The sequence below is a fragment of the Bos grunniens genome, chromosome 15 (genome assembly GCF_055505025.1).
Source record: "Bos grunniens cultivar Pamir isolate PY7600 chromosome 15, Bosgru_T2T1.0, whole genome shotgun sequence".
Classification (NCBI taxonomy): domain Eukaryota; kingdom Metazoa; phylum Chordata; class Mammalia; order Artiodactyla; family Bovidae; genus Bos; species Bos grunniens.
Genome location: NC_141179.1, coordinates 62196737 through 62212853, shown reverse-complemented (window position 1 = coordinate 62212853; position 16117 = coordinate 62196737). Strand labels below are relative to the sequence as shown.

The 16117-nt window shown below is 41.9% G+C and overlaps 1 protein-coding gene across 5 annotated transcripts in view; it reads left to right on the top strand.

Annotated features, from left to right (window-relative positions):
- The window catches only part of DCDC1 (doublecortin domain containing 1), a 472274-nt gene extending 467745 nt beyond the window's left edge, over positions 1-4529 (top strand). For all 5 annotated transcript variants that reach the window (XM_086340929.1, XM_086340926.1, XM_086340925.1 and 2 more), the window contains 2 exons: positions 555-705; positions 4029-4529. In XM_086340929.1, coding sequence (XP_086197055.1) covers positions 555-705; positions 4029-4177 — 300 coding nt within the window. In that variant the 3' untranslated portion in view covers positions 4178-4529. The remainder of the gene's footprint in view (positions 1-554; positions 706-4028) is intronic.
- Positions 4530-16117: the final 11588 nt, after the last annotated feature.

The following is a 16117-nucleotide window of genomic DNA, read 5'->3' as shown; positions in this document are numbered from 1 at the left end:
AAGGGGACGACAGAGGGTGAGATGGTTGGATGGCATCACCGACTCAATGGACATGAGTTTGATTAAACTCTAGGAGTTGGTGATGGACAGGGAGGCCTGGCGTGCTGTGGTTCACGGGATCGCAAAGAGTCAGACACGACTGAGCAACTGAACTGAACTGAAGAGAACAAGAAGGACGAGTCTACTGAAAAGCAATTAAGGAACATTTGTAAACCCTTCTCATCTCCTTCTATTCCTCTTTCTTTTCTTTTTAAATTTTTATCAGAGTATAGCTGATTTACAATGTGGTGTTAGTTTCAGGTATACAGCAAAGTAAATCAGGACATATACATATATCCACTCTTTCTTTTTTTTTAAGATTCTTTTCCCATATAGGTCATTACAGAGTACTGAGTAGAGTTCCCTTTGCTACACAGTATACCTCTTTCTAGCAATTATAAATAAAATGAATACTTATATCATGATAATAGTTCTCTTCAAGGAGTTGCTTCTTTAATACTTAAACATGCTGTGACACCCCACACCCACCCAGCATGTGTGTCTTTGTGTTTCAGCTGCTGAATGACTGCTCCTCTCGTCTCAAGCTGGCCCACCCGGCCAGAGCACTGTACACCCCCGACGGAGAGCCAGTTCACTCCTGGGATGACATAGAGCGAGACATGGTCATCTGTGTGTCTACAGGGCATAGCTTTAGAACTCAGCAAGGTATGAGTGATGATTTCTTTTCCATCATGTTTTTGAAGAATTAAAGCATTCACTTGTTTCTTCAAAGAGCTTTTTTTTTTTTTTTTACTGAATTTTATATCCCATCATGATGATTTTTAATGACTGTCCTACTCCACACTTTTGTATGCCATATTACTAAAGTTAAATTCCATGTGTTTATTTGCTGGAAGCTCACTGTTGACACTGTTTAATCTAAAGCATTCAACGAAAGTTCTGTTAGTCTTGAGTTTTATCCAAGGGGCTTTAGTTGTAGAAATTCTAAAAGGCCTTCTTTGAAGGTATTCATTTTTTAGCATGCACCCTGCGGAAAGTCAGGCATCCTTGATTTCCTACTTTACAAGTTATTTAAAACTTAACGCTTCTTTAAAAAACAAATACACTTTACAGATTTATTTTGTTTACTAATAAGTAAATATATGCTTGTTTATTATCTTGTCTGTCTTTCAATAATTTTTTTGATAAATGTTAGAAATGGAAGAGAACATAACATTTGGTATTAAACCAATTCTTGTCTTTCATCCTGCTTATCCTGAGGAATTTAAAACCCCTTTCTGGGGTAGGTCTACATTAACAAAGACAGAATTTTCAGGATATCCTGAAAAACATTGATAACATTTTAAAAGAAATCAGAAGATTCAGGAGACATCTATAGCAGTCCAGTGGTTAAGACTCTGTGCTTCCACTGCAGGGGTCACAGGTTCAATCCTTGGTCCAGGGAACTAGGATCTCACATGCCACATGATGTGGGAAAAAAAAAAATTAGAAATGAATTACCTGGGATTTTAAAAATAACTAATGTTAGTTTATCTCTTCTAAAAGCCACCATAAAATTATTATTCAGTTCAGTTCAGTTCAGTCGCTCAGTCATGTCCGACTCTTTGCAACCGCAGCACGCCAGGCCTCCCTGTCCATCACCAACTCCCGGGATCTACTCAAACTGATGTCCTTCGAGACGGTGATGCCATCCAGCCATCTCATCCTCTGTCGTCCCCTTCTCCTCCTGCACCAAATCCCTTCCAGCATCAGGGTCTTTTCCAATGAATCAACTCTTCGCATGAGGTGACTAAAGTATTGGAGTTTTAGCTTTAGCATCAGTCCTTCCAATGAACACCCAGGACTTATCTCCTTTAGAATGGACTGGTTGGACCTCCTTGCAGTCCATGAGATTCTCAAGAGTCTTCTCCAACACCACAGTTCAAAAGCATCAATTCTTCAGCGCTCAGCTTTCTTCACAGTCCAACTCTCACATTCATACATGACCATTGGAAAAACCATAGCCTTGACTAGACGGACTTATGTAATATATAAGATATATAAACCAAAAAAATTTTAAAACAGTTGCAATCCTATCTTTACACTTAGCCTAGAAAGGGAAAAAATATGGGAATGAAAACTAAAATGCAGGGAGACAAGGATTTATTGGGATACCTAACACTATTCTGAGGATACCACACAGATTCCCCCAGCACCATCCTACATCAAAGAAGGGCATTAATCTTTATATTCTTTGTATTTGTCCCCATCATTCACCATAACACCTCACCCCAGTTCTTGGTGACCCTCACTATGTAATTATTTAGAAGAATTACTTAGAATGAACCAGTGATGTTGTTCTTAACAGGAAGTACTAATTGACAGCTTTCTGTATTCCATAGCCAATAAAAGAAGTGTAAGCCAGGTTTCCTTCCCTGAAAGAGTTTTGGATCTAGTTAAGTATATGAACACACTTGAAGTAATTGAATAGTAAGTGGTGTGATAGAAGGTACCTTCCTACTCCTTTCGTTATTTATGCTTAATCTTTCGTACTCTTGGGGTGGCCTTCTGTTGCTTGGACCTCACCCTCCTGGCCCCACTGTATTCACTGGGCCTTTCAGATAAATAACAGGCAACCTAGCCAGCTGCTCCTGCTGCTGCTAAGTTGCTTCAGTCGTGTCCGACTCTGCGACCCCAGAGATGGCAGCCCACCAGGCTGCCCTGTCCCTGGGATCCTCCAGGCAAGAACACTGGAGTGGGTTGCCATTTCCTTCTCCAATGCATGAAAGTGAAAAGTGAAAGTGAAGTCGCTCAGTCGTCTCCGACTCCTAGTGACCCCATGGACTGCAGCCCACCAGGCTCCTCCGTCCATGGGATTTTCCAGGCAAGAGTACTGGAGTGGGGTGCCATTGCCTTCTAGCCAGAGAGGTATCCAAAACACAGAGAGAAATGTAGGCTACCTTCCCAGAAGCAAGCTTGTTACCCATAAAAACTGCAAAAAGAAAACTGAAAATGCAAACATTATTCTTCCTACCATTTTCTTCCTTGTTAGCTCTGTAGACCTTTGACAAGGCTATATAGACATTCATTTTTGCATCTTCAATTCTTTAACCACATGGATTACTATGATGTGAAAGAGCTGTTTCTTCTCCTCTTAAAATGGATCCTCATATTCCTTTAATGGTGAAAGTGTTAGTGTTTTCCCCCAGTTGTCTAAGATCTTTTCATTGGGTGGTATATGTTCTAGAAAATCTAACTGATAGCAGAGACTCTAACTTAGTTGCTATTAGAAAGTTATTTTATTATATGAACTGCCATTTTATTGTTTTTCCTGAAATAATTAAATGAGAAATAATCATTTGGTAGAAATCTAAACACTCAGAATGCTTTAAAAAAGAGAGAGAAATGCTACTAGCATATATATACATATATATAGACTCTTGTGAAGGGATGTTTAATGATTCATGCTGTTCATAATTTTTCTGTGACCTACTGACTTAAGTATGTAGTAGAAAATAAGGCAGCTTGGGACTTTCAAAACTAAACGCCTAATAAGAACTTATTTTAGGTACTATAATGTAAAAACATTCAGCATGTGAAAGTCACCAAAGAATCACATTTGGTCTTCGAAAAATGGATTTGTTTTGGCAAAACAAATCAGACACTGTTAGAATGGTGTCTTTCACACAAACCCCTAACAAAATTAAAAGAGCGCTTTATGCCATTTGTCTTCAACTCTGAACACGGTTCTCAATGCTGTGTTTACCATCTTTTCAGTGGGCTCAATTTTTAGACCACTTCTAGGTTAGCTTCCAATTCAGGCTTTATAAAAAGCTTGGAAGGAAGCCCTCTCTAGCAACTGCCATTCTGTAGAAATCCAAAGAATGTTAACACATATCTGATGTGATAAGCAAGTCAAGTGTGTAATGAGAGAGTCTGGCGTGGGAGTCGAGGGTTTCTGAAGGATCTTCGAGTTTTTCATCATCCTGAACTTTTAATTATTTGCTATAAATACATTGACTTGTCTCTCAAAATAATTTTTTTAACAGAGTTAAAGCAACTGGTGGAGATCAGAGCAAATTATGCCCGAATCTGCAGGCAGCAGGGCCCTCAAGCCACAGACATCGTGCTGTCACCATCCACAAAGCTGCCTTCCCTGGTACCTTCACACACTGAATTTCTAGCGGAGCCCTCCTAGTTTGTGGTGTGTTTCACTGGGATAGGTGTGTGGGCATACTTACGTGTTTGCTAGGATGTGATATGATGACTAGTCATCATTCTTAATTTTATACCATCTCCTTTAAACATTATACCCTTTCCATTTTACACAGTGACATTTGATGCCTCAAATCTGTTCTTAGAAAGGCAGCAAAACTCAGCAAAGCAATGACAGTAAACTATCTTAGGTGTATTTTCTCCCAGGAAAAGAAAAAGGAAAATATTTGTTATTACTGAAAAATAGTTTTGTGGGATCAAATAGCATATATTATTATATATGTACTTTTTTCTTCTTATATATAATTTGATAATAAAATAGACTGACAATTGTAGTGTGTGTATATATATTTACATATGTATTTAAATTTAGTAGGATCAAGAGTAGTATATGTACTATATATATATATAAATAATTTTATATTATTCATTTTACATTGGGCTTCCCTAGTGGCTCAAGGGTAGAGGAACTGCCTCTCATTGCAGGAGATGTGGGTTCGATTCCTGCGTCTGGAATATTCCCTGGAGAAGGAAATGACAACCCATTCTAATATTCCTCCCTGAGAAATCCCATGGACAGAGGAGCCTGGCAGGATACAGTCCATGGGCTCACAAAGAATCAGACATGATGTAGTGACTAAACAACAACAACAAAATATTTTATTATTCTTATATATAATTTGATAATAAAATAGACTGATAATTGTAGTGTGTGTATATATATATATATAGTTATATTTAGTAGGATCAAGTAGTTTATGTACTATATATAAAAATAATTTTATATTACATATATAAATTATATATATATATACAATTTGATAGTAACAAAGACTCTTTGACTACCTAATGCTAAATTTGAGTCAAACTGACATTTTTCTGGCTCAGCCACTTTATTTTTCAAGGTTCCATGTTAAAATCCTACATTTGTTAAATGAAAATGAAATGGCTGGTGGCCACCAAACCCCACATGAATTGCTTTTTCCTCTTCCCACTTCCCCTCAGTTTGGCCTGTGGTAATAGGACTCCTCATGAGCGCAGTTAGATGTTATTCACAGAGTGAAGCTGCATCATTTATGACGTAAGCTCAGTAACCAAAAGCCGTGGACTGTGTCCTGAATACCGAAACTTAGGGAAAGGATATATGTACCACTTGAAGGAAAAAATCATGTGAGGATTTTTCTTAAGGGGTCAAGGGAGATCCTTAGCAATCATATGTAACAATACTACAGGAAGATAACTTACCTTTTAATTTCTTTCTGCTGTGAAGAAAGAATTATTTTCTAAGAAAAATATTAGTGACAGACCAGAGTTTGGTTTCTAGTTCTGGTAAAAAACTTTCCAGAGAAATGCTCTTCTTTCTTCCTCTGAAAGCCTTTGGCATCTCCATCTGAGTATAAATCGCAGCCTGGCCAGAAGTGTACAGAATGGCTCAGCTGGGCTCGCTCCTCAAGCCACCACTGGAATGTGGTTCAGGAAGGCAGTAGATCATTTCTACTGAAGGGGGCTCTTGGTAATCGTTGCAAAAGGCCTAGCATTTACTCCCAGTCTGCAAATCAGTCAGGTTGCATGAATAAATTCCTGCTGCCTCTGACACTACTAAAAGCAGAGCACATTGAGGCAAAATTTCAAGTTGCATCCACAACAATTTGCCCTTTTGCAGACCTCTTCTCTGTGTGTTGTGCGCTGTTAGAGACGTGAAGGCATTCCAGGACACCTTTGTGATAAATATGAAAGAAGGATTGCATGTGCCCCGATTCCACCTTTCCTTTTGTCGAACGAGAAGGGTTAAGGAATATGCTCCCGGTCACAAAGTGGGCCAGTAGGATTTTTACCTGCTGGGCCTCTTCTTATAAAAACTGGATTACAATCCCCAGAGACATAGAACTAGTTTTATTTTTTTCCAGATTCCTTGAAAGAAGGGCATTTCTCTAGGTGAAAAAGTACCTATCATTTTGCTGCCAAGGAAAAGCTGATTTGCTATGAAAATGGCGCGATTTCACCATGGATCAAATGTGCAGATTCTGGTGAAGCCTTCACTGCTGTGTGTGAACACGTCTGAAGCGAAAATTGGTAATATCACACAACATTGTATCAGTGTACCAGGAGACGCAAGGCAGAACTCTTAACTGAACTTTTCTATTACTCGTAAATGTGATTTTAGATGTAATATAACAGTCATCAACACATCACGTTTTACCAGCAAGGCAGTGACATGTACTTTGTTGACGATGGCTTGCGCAGGGTATCTTGGCAGTTCATAGCCATTTTTAACTTCAGACTAAGAACGGCCCTGCTGTTTATTATTGACCTTCTTCTATGATCGCCTGGATCATGTGGACTGACTCCACTAAAAGCAGAGCACACTGAGGCAAAATTCCAAGTTGCATACACAACAATTTGCTCTTTTGCCCTTCTATGATCACCAACCATGTGGACTGGAGGGCAGTTACTCCACCTTGAGCAAGGGCTATAGGATAAGACTATTTTAATTCAATTCAACCCTCCGAGGATTTTAATAAACCCAGTAATTTCCTTTGGGGACATGCTTATCAAATTTGAATCAGCCTCATATATATAAGTCACATTTCAATATTTTTCTATCAACTGGAAATCATTTATTATTAAATACTAAAGCAACCATCCTCAAGTCTGTGGTGTTCTCCCAAAATTTATTTCCTGCTGGTTTGCAAACACCCTTAAGTTGATCCAGATGTTAATCAACCATGTACCCGCGTTTGTGATTGTCCTTGGGAGAAATAATTTTCTGGATGTTTCTGTCCCACCTCTAGCCTTTGTTACCTGATTAAGTGTTGGGATGAAGTTGCATATTTTTAAGTAAACTAACTGAAAACAACGTGTCTGAACGCTTGACAAACATTTTGAGATTATGGCATCATTTATAAATAAGTGTTCTATCTGTGTACTTATGGCAGGTTTATAAAACAGGACACGTTAGAAGTGATTCAAAATCCAGATGTAGTTTTGTGGTGTGATAACCCTGAATTTACATTTTGTTCTTGATTGTTCATAATAACTGAATATTTTTTTGTACGGATCAAGAAAGCAAAGCAAACAAGCAAACCACCACCGAAAGGTAAAAATACCTCCGTTCTCTTTTGCAAGAGAATCACTTAGAATTTGTGGCCAGTGGCAGCAGCATTTGTGAGCTAACCTTTATTAATAGCCACGTGTGCTGCTGAGTGTTAGACTTAATTCACCCAAACGGCACTTTTTTTCTGACATCATTTAGAAGGGAGTGATCAAACCACGTAAGTCCATGTTATTCTACATCGTCACAGATCAGATGTAAATGTCCTCAGTTAAGTGGAATTTGGACCCAGTGGTGATCCTCAGTTGCTTTTATTAAATCAGTGGCTCTAGTTCCCTCGTGCCTCTGAGCAGATCTCAACACCTCCTCAAGTGGGGTTTAGCAGAAAGAAAGAGCAGCAGTTTTGTTCTCAAAAAGCAATAAGCGAGAATTCTAAGTAAAAGGCCTGGTTTGGGGCTGCTTGGCTAAAAGCAAACGCAAAGCAGGATCAACAAAGACCACTCAGGTGAGTGCTGATGAGAGTAAAGTAATGACGGACATTCGGTGGTCGCCTGCTGCCAGCTATAGCGTTTCCTAGGTCTGTGAGTCTGTAATATGAAACACTATCAATAGGCTGTCATCCTGTGCCATGTGTGCAAATAGAAATATATGAGGAGAGAGGAAGTGCTTATGCCCAGGGTGCAACTGGGTTGGGAGAGGGAGGAAGAAGGGAGACAGGAAATTATATTTATATGGCAAGTACAGTGGTGATCCTGAATTGGATCTGCTATCATTCATCGTCTGCTGCTTCTTGTGCTGGTTTAGGGGTAGATAGATGGTTCAGTCAACCACTGGATTGATTAGGTCCTGACTTTGCAGTCCAAGACTTCCCTGGTGGCTCAGACTGTAAAGAATCTGCCTGCAATGCAGGATGCCTGGGTTAGACCCCTGGGTTGGGAAGATCCCCTGGAGAAGGGAATGGCTACCCACTCCAGTATTCTTGCGTGGAGAATTCCATGGACAGAGGAGCCTGGCGGGCTATAGTCCGTGGGGTCACAAAGAGTTGGACATGACCGAGCAATGAACACTGTCTCTAACAACTCTAGAAGTTTTGAACTTGGGGTTTTAACCCCAGCAGAGATTGTCCAAGAATGTCAGCTCTGGGCAGACCCTGGCTAGAACAGTTTAGGGGTCAATGTCTAGATGCCACAACCAGCAGTTCTCCTTAAATTACCCTGCAGACTCTGCCAGAAAGGAATGGAGGAGAGGTGGGAGCCTTACAGAACTGCTAGGATTAGTAGATTTGATTCTCTGTGTTCATCTCTCCCACTCTTTCCCTGCTTCCTTCCAGTTCTTCTCTCTCCTTGCCTTTTGGTCTTCTCTCCTCAATCTTCCTTACTTTTTCTCTTCTGCGTGTGTCTTAGTTATTCAGTTGTGTTCAATTTTTTGCAATCCGTGGATTGTAGCCCGCCAGGCTCCTCTGTCCATGGAATTCTCTGGGCAAGAATACTGGAGTGGGTTGTCATTTCCTACTCCAGGGGATCTTCCTGACCCAGGGATAGAACTGGGTCTCCTGCATTGCAGGCAGCTTCTTTACCATCTGAGCCACCAGGGAAGCCCCTTTTCTCTTCTAAGGGCCTTTCAATCCTGTCTTTCATTTTAACAGTAACTCTCCCTGAAGCAATTTGTGGATCAGCAAGGGATGCTTCCTTAATATGATTCTCAGAGTTTCCTGTGCATGTGTCGCCTGGGGAGCTTGATGAAATACAGAGTCCCAGGCTCAATGGAGGAAATTTTTCTTCTGTACCCCTGAAGTGGGGCAAGGAGTCTGCAGGTAGCAAGCCCCAGTCACGGAGGGTGGTAGCTGACCACACGTGTGGAAACTCGGCCAGGGTTCTGTGCTTGTCAGCTGGGCATGGCTCAAGCACTAAACAGCACTTCTGAGAACACTGTGGCCCCTTTACCTTGGTGTTCAGGGGCTATGAAGGCAAAGAAGCAGTTACTGCCTGTGTGGGGGTTTGAGTCTAAATGCTCTCATGTTTACTCCTCACTGTTTCCTTGAGAAAGAATGGAGTCGGAAACTAACCACCCAGATGGTAACCAGGACGTAGACACTGGAGGAAACACGGGGGAGTTTGAGGTGCTGAAGCCTCCCGTGTTAAATAAGCTGCCGTCAGTGCTGATAACATCTGCTATTTTAAAGGTCACAGAAATAATGTCAGGGCTATGGTACGTGAATCGAGGAGCAGAGTAATTTTGAATGTGGGGAAATATCCAGCTTTCTAGGGTTTTCTTATGCATTTTTGTATGTACAAACTGAGAGAGCTGTGAAACAGGGAGAGGGGTCTTATTTACCAAAGTAGCCCTTTCTCCCAGCAGATAAAGAATCTGCCTCCAATGCAGGAGATGCAGGAGAGGTGGGTTCGATCCCCAGGTAGGGAAGATCCCCTGGAGAAGGGAATGGCCACCCACTCCAGTATTCTTTGCTAGAAAATCCCATAGACACAGGAGCCTGGTAGGCTATAGTCCATAGACTTGCAAAGAGTCTGGCATGACTAAGCAACTAAGCACGTACAACCCTTTCTTCAGTGAAGGAGCCGCTTACTGTGGGGAAGGCTGAGCCTCTCTCGTCTATGTTTTCTCCAGGTTTAGTTAATACAGAAGCCTGAGCCACCCGCATCCCTGGCAGGCTCATCTAACAGTGTACAATTCTATGGGATGTTATTTCAGTTCAATAATAAGGGCTCTCAGAAAAATTAATTTTCAGAGTAGTTCTCTTGTCCCATAAATGAAATCCACATAGGTTTGGAGATACTTTCGTTAGAAGCTGTAAAAAATATAAGCTTTCTGAAGACCTAATTCATATGTTTCTACCTCCAGACACTGTTCCGGGTACTGGGCATGTAAAGGTGAATGAAGTAGGTGGGTGACTACTTGAATAGTGAATAGGCTGGGATGTTGGGGTGACAAGCATGAGTTGAGGTGGGAGGGGTGAGCACCAGCCCAGATTGTGGAGGGCCTTGCAGGTCATGCTAACGAGTCTGGGTTTTTCTATTTTAAGTGCAGTGGTTAAAGGGAACTATTAATAACATGAAAGCTGCACTAGACATTGTATGTTAAATTAAGCTTGCTCAGGTTACACGTTAGAGACACACTCAATTTCCCTCCGGAGGTGGAGGTTTGTTAGGAGGATTAACAAAGAAAGGGGAAAGCATGGGAGAGCCCAGCACACAGGCTTCATGGTGGTCTCTGTTCCAGAGACACAGCCTGCTGCTGCTGCTGCTGCTGCTGCTAAGTCGCTTCAGTCGTGTCCGACTCTGTGCGACCCCACAGACAGCAGGCCATCAGGCTCCCCATCCCTGGGATTCTCCAGGCAAGAACACTGGAGTGGGTTGCCATTTCCTTCTCCAATGCATGAAAGTGAAAAGTGAAAGTGAAGTTGCTCAGTCATGTCCGACTCTTAGCGACCCCATGGACTGCAGCCCACCAGGCTCCTCCATCCATGGGATTTTCCAGGCAAGAGTACTGGAGTGGGGTGCCATTGCCTTCTCCGGAGACACAGCCTGACTCTGTCCAGATGGACACCTCGTCGTCCACCACTCCTCTTTCTCACTTCTGCTTTCCTCTGTACTTTTTTTTAAGTCAATGAAATTTTATTAAGTCAATGGAATGTATTTACTTGGGATTTTATGTGTTACAATAGCTAAAGTTGTCCTAAATAGTGTATTCTACAGAGCAATATTTTTTTTAAATATAAATTTATTTATTTTAATTGGAGGTTAATTACTTTACAATATTGTATTGGTTTTGCCATACATCAACATGAATCCGCCACAGGTATGCACGTGTTCCCCACCCGAACCCGCCTCCCTCCCTGTACCATCCCTCTGGGTCATCCCAGTGCACCAGCCCCAAGCAACCAGTATCATGCATCGAACCTGGACTGGAGATTCATTTCATATATGATATTATACATGTTTCAATGTCATTCTCCCAAGTCATCCCACCCTCTCCCTCTCCCACAGAGTCCAAAAGACTGTTCTATACATCAGTGTCTCTTTTGCTGTTTCACACAAAGGAGGCAAGAATATACAATGGATTAAAGACAATCTCTTTAACAAGTGGTGCTGGGAAAAGTGGTCAACCACTTGTAAAAGAATGAAACTAGAACACTTTCTAACACCATACACAAAAATAAACTCAAAATGGATTAAAGATCTAAACATAAGACCAGAAACTATAAAACTCTGACATAAATCACGGCAGGATCCTCTATGACCCACCTCCCAGAAATTGGAAATAAAAGCAAAAATAAACAAATGGGACCTAATTAAACTTAAAAGCTTCTGCACAGCAAAGGAAACTCTAAGCAAGGTGAAAAGACAGCCTTCAGAATGGGAGAAAATAATAGCAAATGAAGCAACTGACAAACAACTAATCTCAAAAATATACAAGCAACTCCTGCAGCTCAATTCCAGAAAAATAAACGACCCAATCAAAAAATGGGCCAAAGAACTAAATAGACATTTCTCCAATGAAGACATACAGATGGCTAACAAACATATGAAAAGATGCTCGACATCAGAGCAATATTTTTTTTCCAATAACGGATTCAAAGAATTTTAACTACGTCTTCAGAATGAGAACAGTTCTACTACTACAAGCTAAGTGATGTCTGTCCTTCTTGATCTGTGAATTTCCTTTTCCACAAGCTCTCCTGCTCTAGGCTAAGATGCTCACTTGTCTTCTCTCAGGGCTTCTGCTGGCTCAGGGCTTCTGTTTCCTGCCTCCCTTTTGTATTTCTTTTGGCTCTAGGGCCACTCTACACTCTGAATTACTTTCTTTGTGTCTCCTGATGGAAGACTGAATGGTTGGAGGCCAGCCAGTAGCTGCCTTTTACTCATTCCATTAGATTAGGATGTCAGGGATTCCATGATACAAAGCACAGCTTGCCTGTGTAGGCAATGGTGGTGTGGGCTGATCCTTCTTCAGGAAGCTGTGGACCTGGCTGGCATTTGGGGCTCCATGGCATTTGCAGTATAAAACCCATAATTCTGCTCTTGTTATGATTCTTTTCTCCCTTCACCCCTGAGGGATGAAATTAGCATGGTATCAGCTAGGCTGACTCTATTCCTCTTCAGTCAATAAGAAGCTTGTCCTTGGGCTCATCCTCAAATTCGACTTTGATGGTGTAACATTGGTGGTCTTTGCTATACAAGCAACATGACCTTGAAGATGGAATCTGTGACTTTGCTTACAATAAGTTTTACTTTTGAATACAAGCAAGTCTATCTGAGGAAGTGGATTTTGCAGAGACATCCTGGCAAAACTTAACACACTCTGTCATCTAGGGAATTTTCTCAAATCAGTTCAGAAAGTCAAATACCTTTTTTTTTTAAATCAGACTTTTCCTTGCCTCTTGTTTAATGCAGTCATTTTGATAGGCTGGATTCCATTGTGGATTTTGATTTTTTGTTATCATATCTCCTTCTTTCTCCACTCTGCAAGGTCAGCCTGGCTAGCAACTTTCTCAATGCTGAAATGTGAGTTCTACTCACTGAACTTGACTGTCATCAACTGTGTTTGAGTTGTCAATCCTTGTTACATTCCAGGACACCCAAGGAGTGGTATTCCCTGTTAGATATTGCCCAGTTCCCATGAAAAAGTTGATATGGGCCACAGTGATGCATTGGACTAAAGCTGTGTGTTTAAGAGGCATCCTAGGGAGGCGTTCTCCGCTACAGTGGGGCGCAGTGCGGAAGACAGCATGAGCAGCAGGCTGCAGCCCCGCCCTCTGTCTCACTCCGGACATGACAACAAAAGTCAATTTTCATTTCAGCAACTTGCAGCTGCGTTTATGAGAAAAATGGGATGCATCTATGGGACTCTTAAGTGCTTCACAATTGTTTACTTACACTTAAGCCACTGCCATTGCTTCCATGGACAATTCTGGTGGTTTTTCTAACTAGCTGTGGTGTAAGCCCAGCCTCACTCCTCTTCAATTCTTTATCCAAATAGTAGCCAGAATGATCTTTCAGGAATGAGAGTCAAATCATGTTACTGTCTTGCTTAAAAACTTCCGGTGCCCTGGACTGTCATCTAAGTGTAGAATACACTCCTCCCATGCCTTGGGGAGACCATGCTCCCCTCACCCTGCAGTCTGTTTCGTCACTCCTGTGTTCACAGAGATTTGTATTCCACCCATCCTAAAAGTGCCCTTGGTTCCCTTAGATCGTGTGTCACCTATACATATTCTCCTCCGACAGCTTTCTGGGGAAAAGTCCCCGACCCCTCCTCACACCCAGTTCTATTGGGAACTGCCTTCCGTGTGCTCCCCCTTTGCTTACCTCAGCTGTAGCACTTACTACTGTTGACATAGCCTTTCTTCCACTGGTTGGTAAACTCCTTGAATGAAAGGCCAGCTTGTTCACATCTATATTTCCAGTGCCTGAATATTCCATATCATATTGTTGTAGCCACGCGTTCCAGGAAACAAACTCACTCAGAATGACAACGCAGATGGTGCAGTGCAGTTTATTACACCGGCGGGCCCAAAGCAGAGTCTCCTCTTAGCCAAGGACCTCGACCAGTTTTTGTGGAAACCTTATATACTCTAAGTGCACGTTTGGCCCAAACCCACCTCCCCAAATTCCCTGAAACTAGTCTGAACAAAGGAAAAGAAAGATACAGCCAAAGTTAACCCTTGATTCGTATGCCTTAAGCCTAGGTAGTTAATTAACAGTGCACGATTATCAATAGGCCTGTGGTCATACCCCAATAAGCATAAAAGAATGTATGATTCTATTCGGTTACACAGATAATTAGGGTATTCTTTTAGGCAACGGAGAGTCTAGGTACGAGCCCTGGGGCTCTTCCATCTGGGGGCCTGGTTCTCCATTGGTATGTCATTTCCATAGATACTGGGCATAGAGCTCAAAGTCCACAGTCCGGCCCAAGATGGAGTCCTGTTTTTAGGATGGAGCCTATTCTGTCTGATTCCTCCTTCAATATAGTAGAAATTAAGGGATGTTTGTTGAATGAATGTAAGGTTTAAGATAACTGGTTGGTTAAAAAAAGTACCTGCTTTTTAGTAGAAGCATTGAATCAGAGTTTGATTTGCTTGTAGAACTTTCTTCTCCTCACATGCATTGTTATGGACTGAATATTTGTGTCCCCCATTCCAAATTTGTATGTTGAAACCCTATGCTCCAATATGATGGTATGAGGAGGTGGGATCTTCAGGAGGTAATTAAAAATAGGTGAGATCGTAAGGATGGAGTCCTTATGCATAGAAGTAGTGCCTTTATGAGAGTCATGAGAGAGCTTCCTTCTTTGCTCTGCTGTCTGCCTTGTGAGGATACAATGAGAAGTAAGACAGCTCTCACCATAATGTGACCACACTGGCACTCTGATCTCTGACTTCCAGGGTCCAGACCTGTGAGAAATAAATTTCTGTTGTTTATAAGCCTATGGAACTTTGTTATAGGGCTTCCCTGGTGCCTCAGCCAGTAAAAATACTGCCTGCAATGCAGGAGACCTGGGTTCAATCCCTGGGTTGGGAAGATCCCCTGGAGAAGGAAATGGCAACCCACTCCAGTATTCTTGTCTGGGAAATCCTATGGACAGAGGAACCCAGTCCACAGGGTTATAAGAGTTGGGCATGACTTAGCGACGAAATCACTACCACTACCACTTTGTTATAGCAATCTGAGAAAAGACACACATCCCATCCACCTACAGAATATATCATATAGCTTTCTTAAAAATGAGTCTTGTACTCAATGAGAGAGTATAGGCTGATTATATTTCTTTTTTTAACAAGGGAAACCAAAGCAACATTGATTATGTTCCCTTCTTTGCTCACTTTAACTTTCAAAACACTCCTAAGGCCCGCTAGAATGGAAAACACTCTTTTCCCATCATTGCCCAGACGGACCCTTAACTGCTTGCATGACTTGGCTGCAGGCAGCCCAGCTTGGGAGAGACATGTCACCCCCTTGCATAAGTGTGATGATTTGTGGCTGAGAAGGGAGAGCCTGCTCTCTGAACCACATGCCCCCTGGTGCAGGCAGGCTAAGGAAAGATGAATGGCATTATAAGACAGACATCTGAATGTTTCATATTAAATTAGTCCCACAGAGCGCCCAGAATTCTCATTCCATAAATCACAAGGTAAAGTAAACCCACTCCCAGGTTAGGCTGTTGTGACTTTGGCCTGTGGTGTCACAGATAATCTGAGAATAGTTAAACATTTGTCTGAAATAGTAATAATTTTCAGCATACTTAGTGGCAGAGAGGTGACCCAGATTGATCTCTGTTGCCAGAAACAGCATGTAAATGGGAGTCAGCCAATTCAGGAGATTTTCCAAACAAGAGTCACTACCCCCTGGCCCCTCGGCCTACTCTGCCACTGCTGAGGTGAGCTCCTCCGGGAGTTGTTAGTTGCTCAGGGCTAAGATGAGCAAGCTTCACCCCCCACCAGAGAGCAGATTGACTACCCCTTTTTTGAATAAACAGCAGTCTCAGCTCCGTTTTGAAGTCCATTTTCACCTTGGCTTGGTCTAAGCATCATAGAGCTAGGAAGGGCCTCAATTTCACGAAAGCCACATTTCTCCTCAGGCAAAGGTTTATTCTGAGAATATTTTACATATCTTTGGATCTATTCTGGTTCTTTCATCTCTGGGCTGGCTCTGTGAGGAGGGGAAACCATAGAATGGAAGGAACATAAACTGCTGTTCAGAAGACCATTCAGCTTGATGCCAGCTGGGCCCATTGGAGCTGCTGCTTCCTCGTCCATAAAATAAGGAAAGTCGACTCTTCCCATCTCTAAAGTCCCACTCAGCTTTAAAAGTCTGATTCTGATTCAGTCACTAGATGAGACTGGGCAACAAG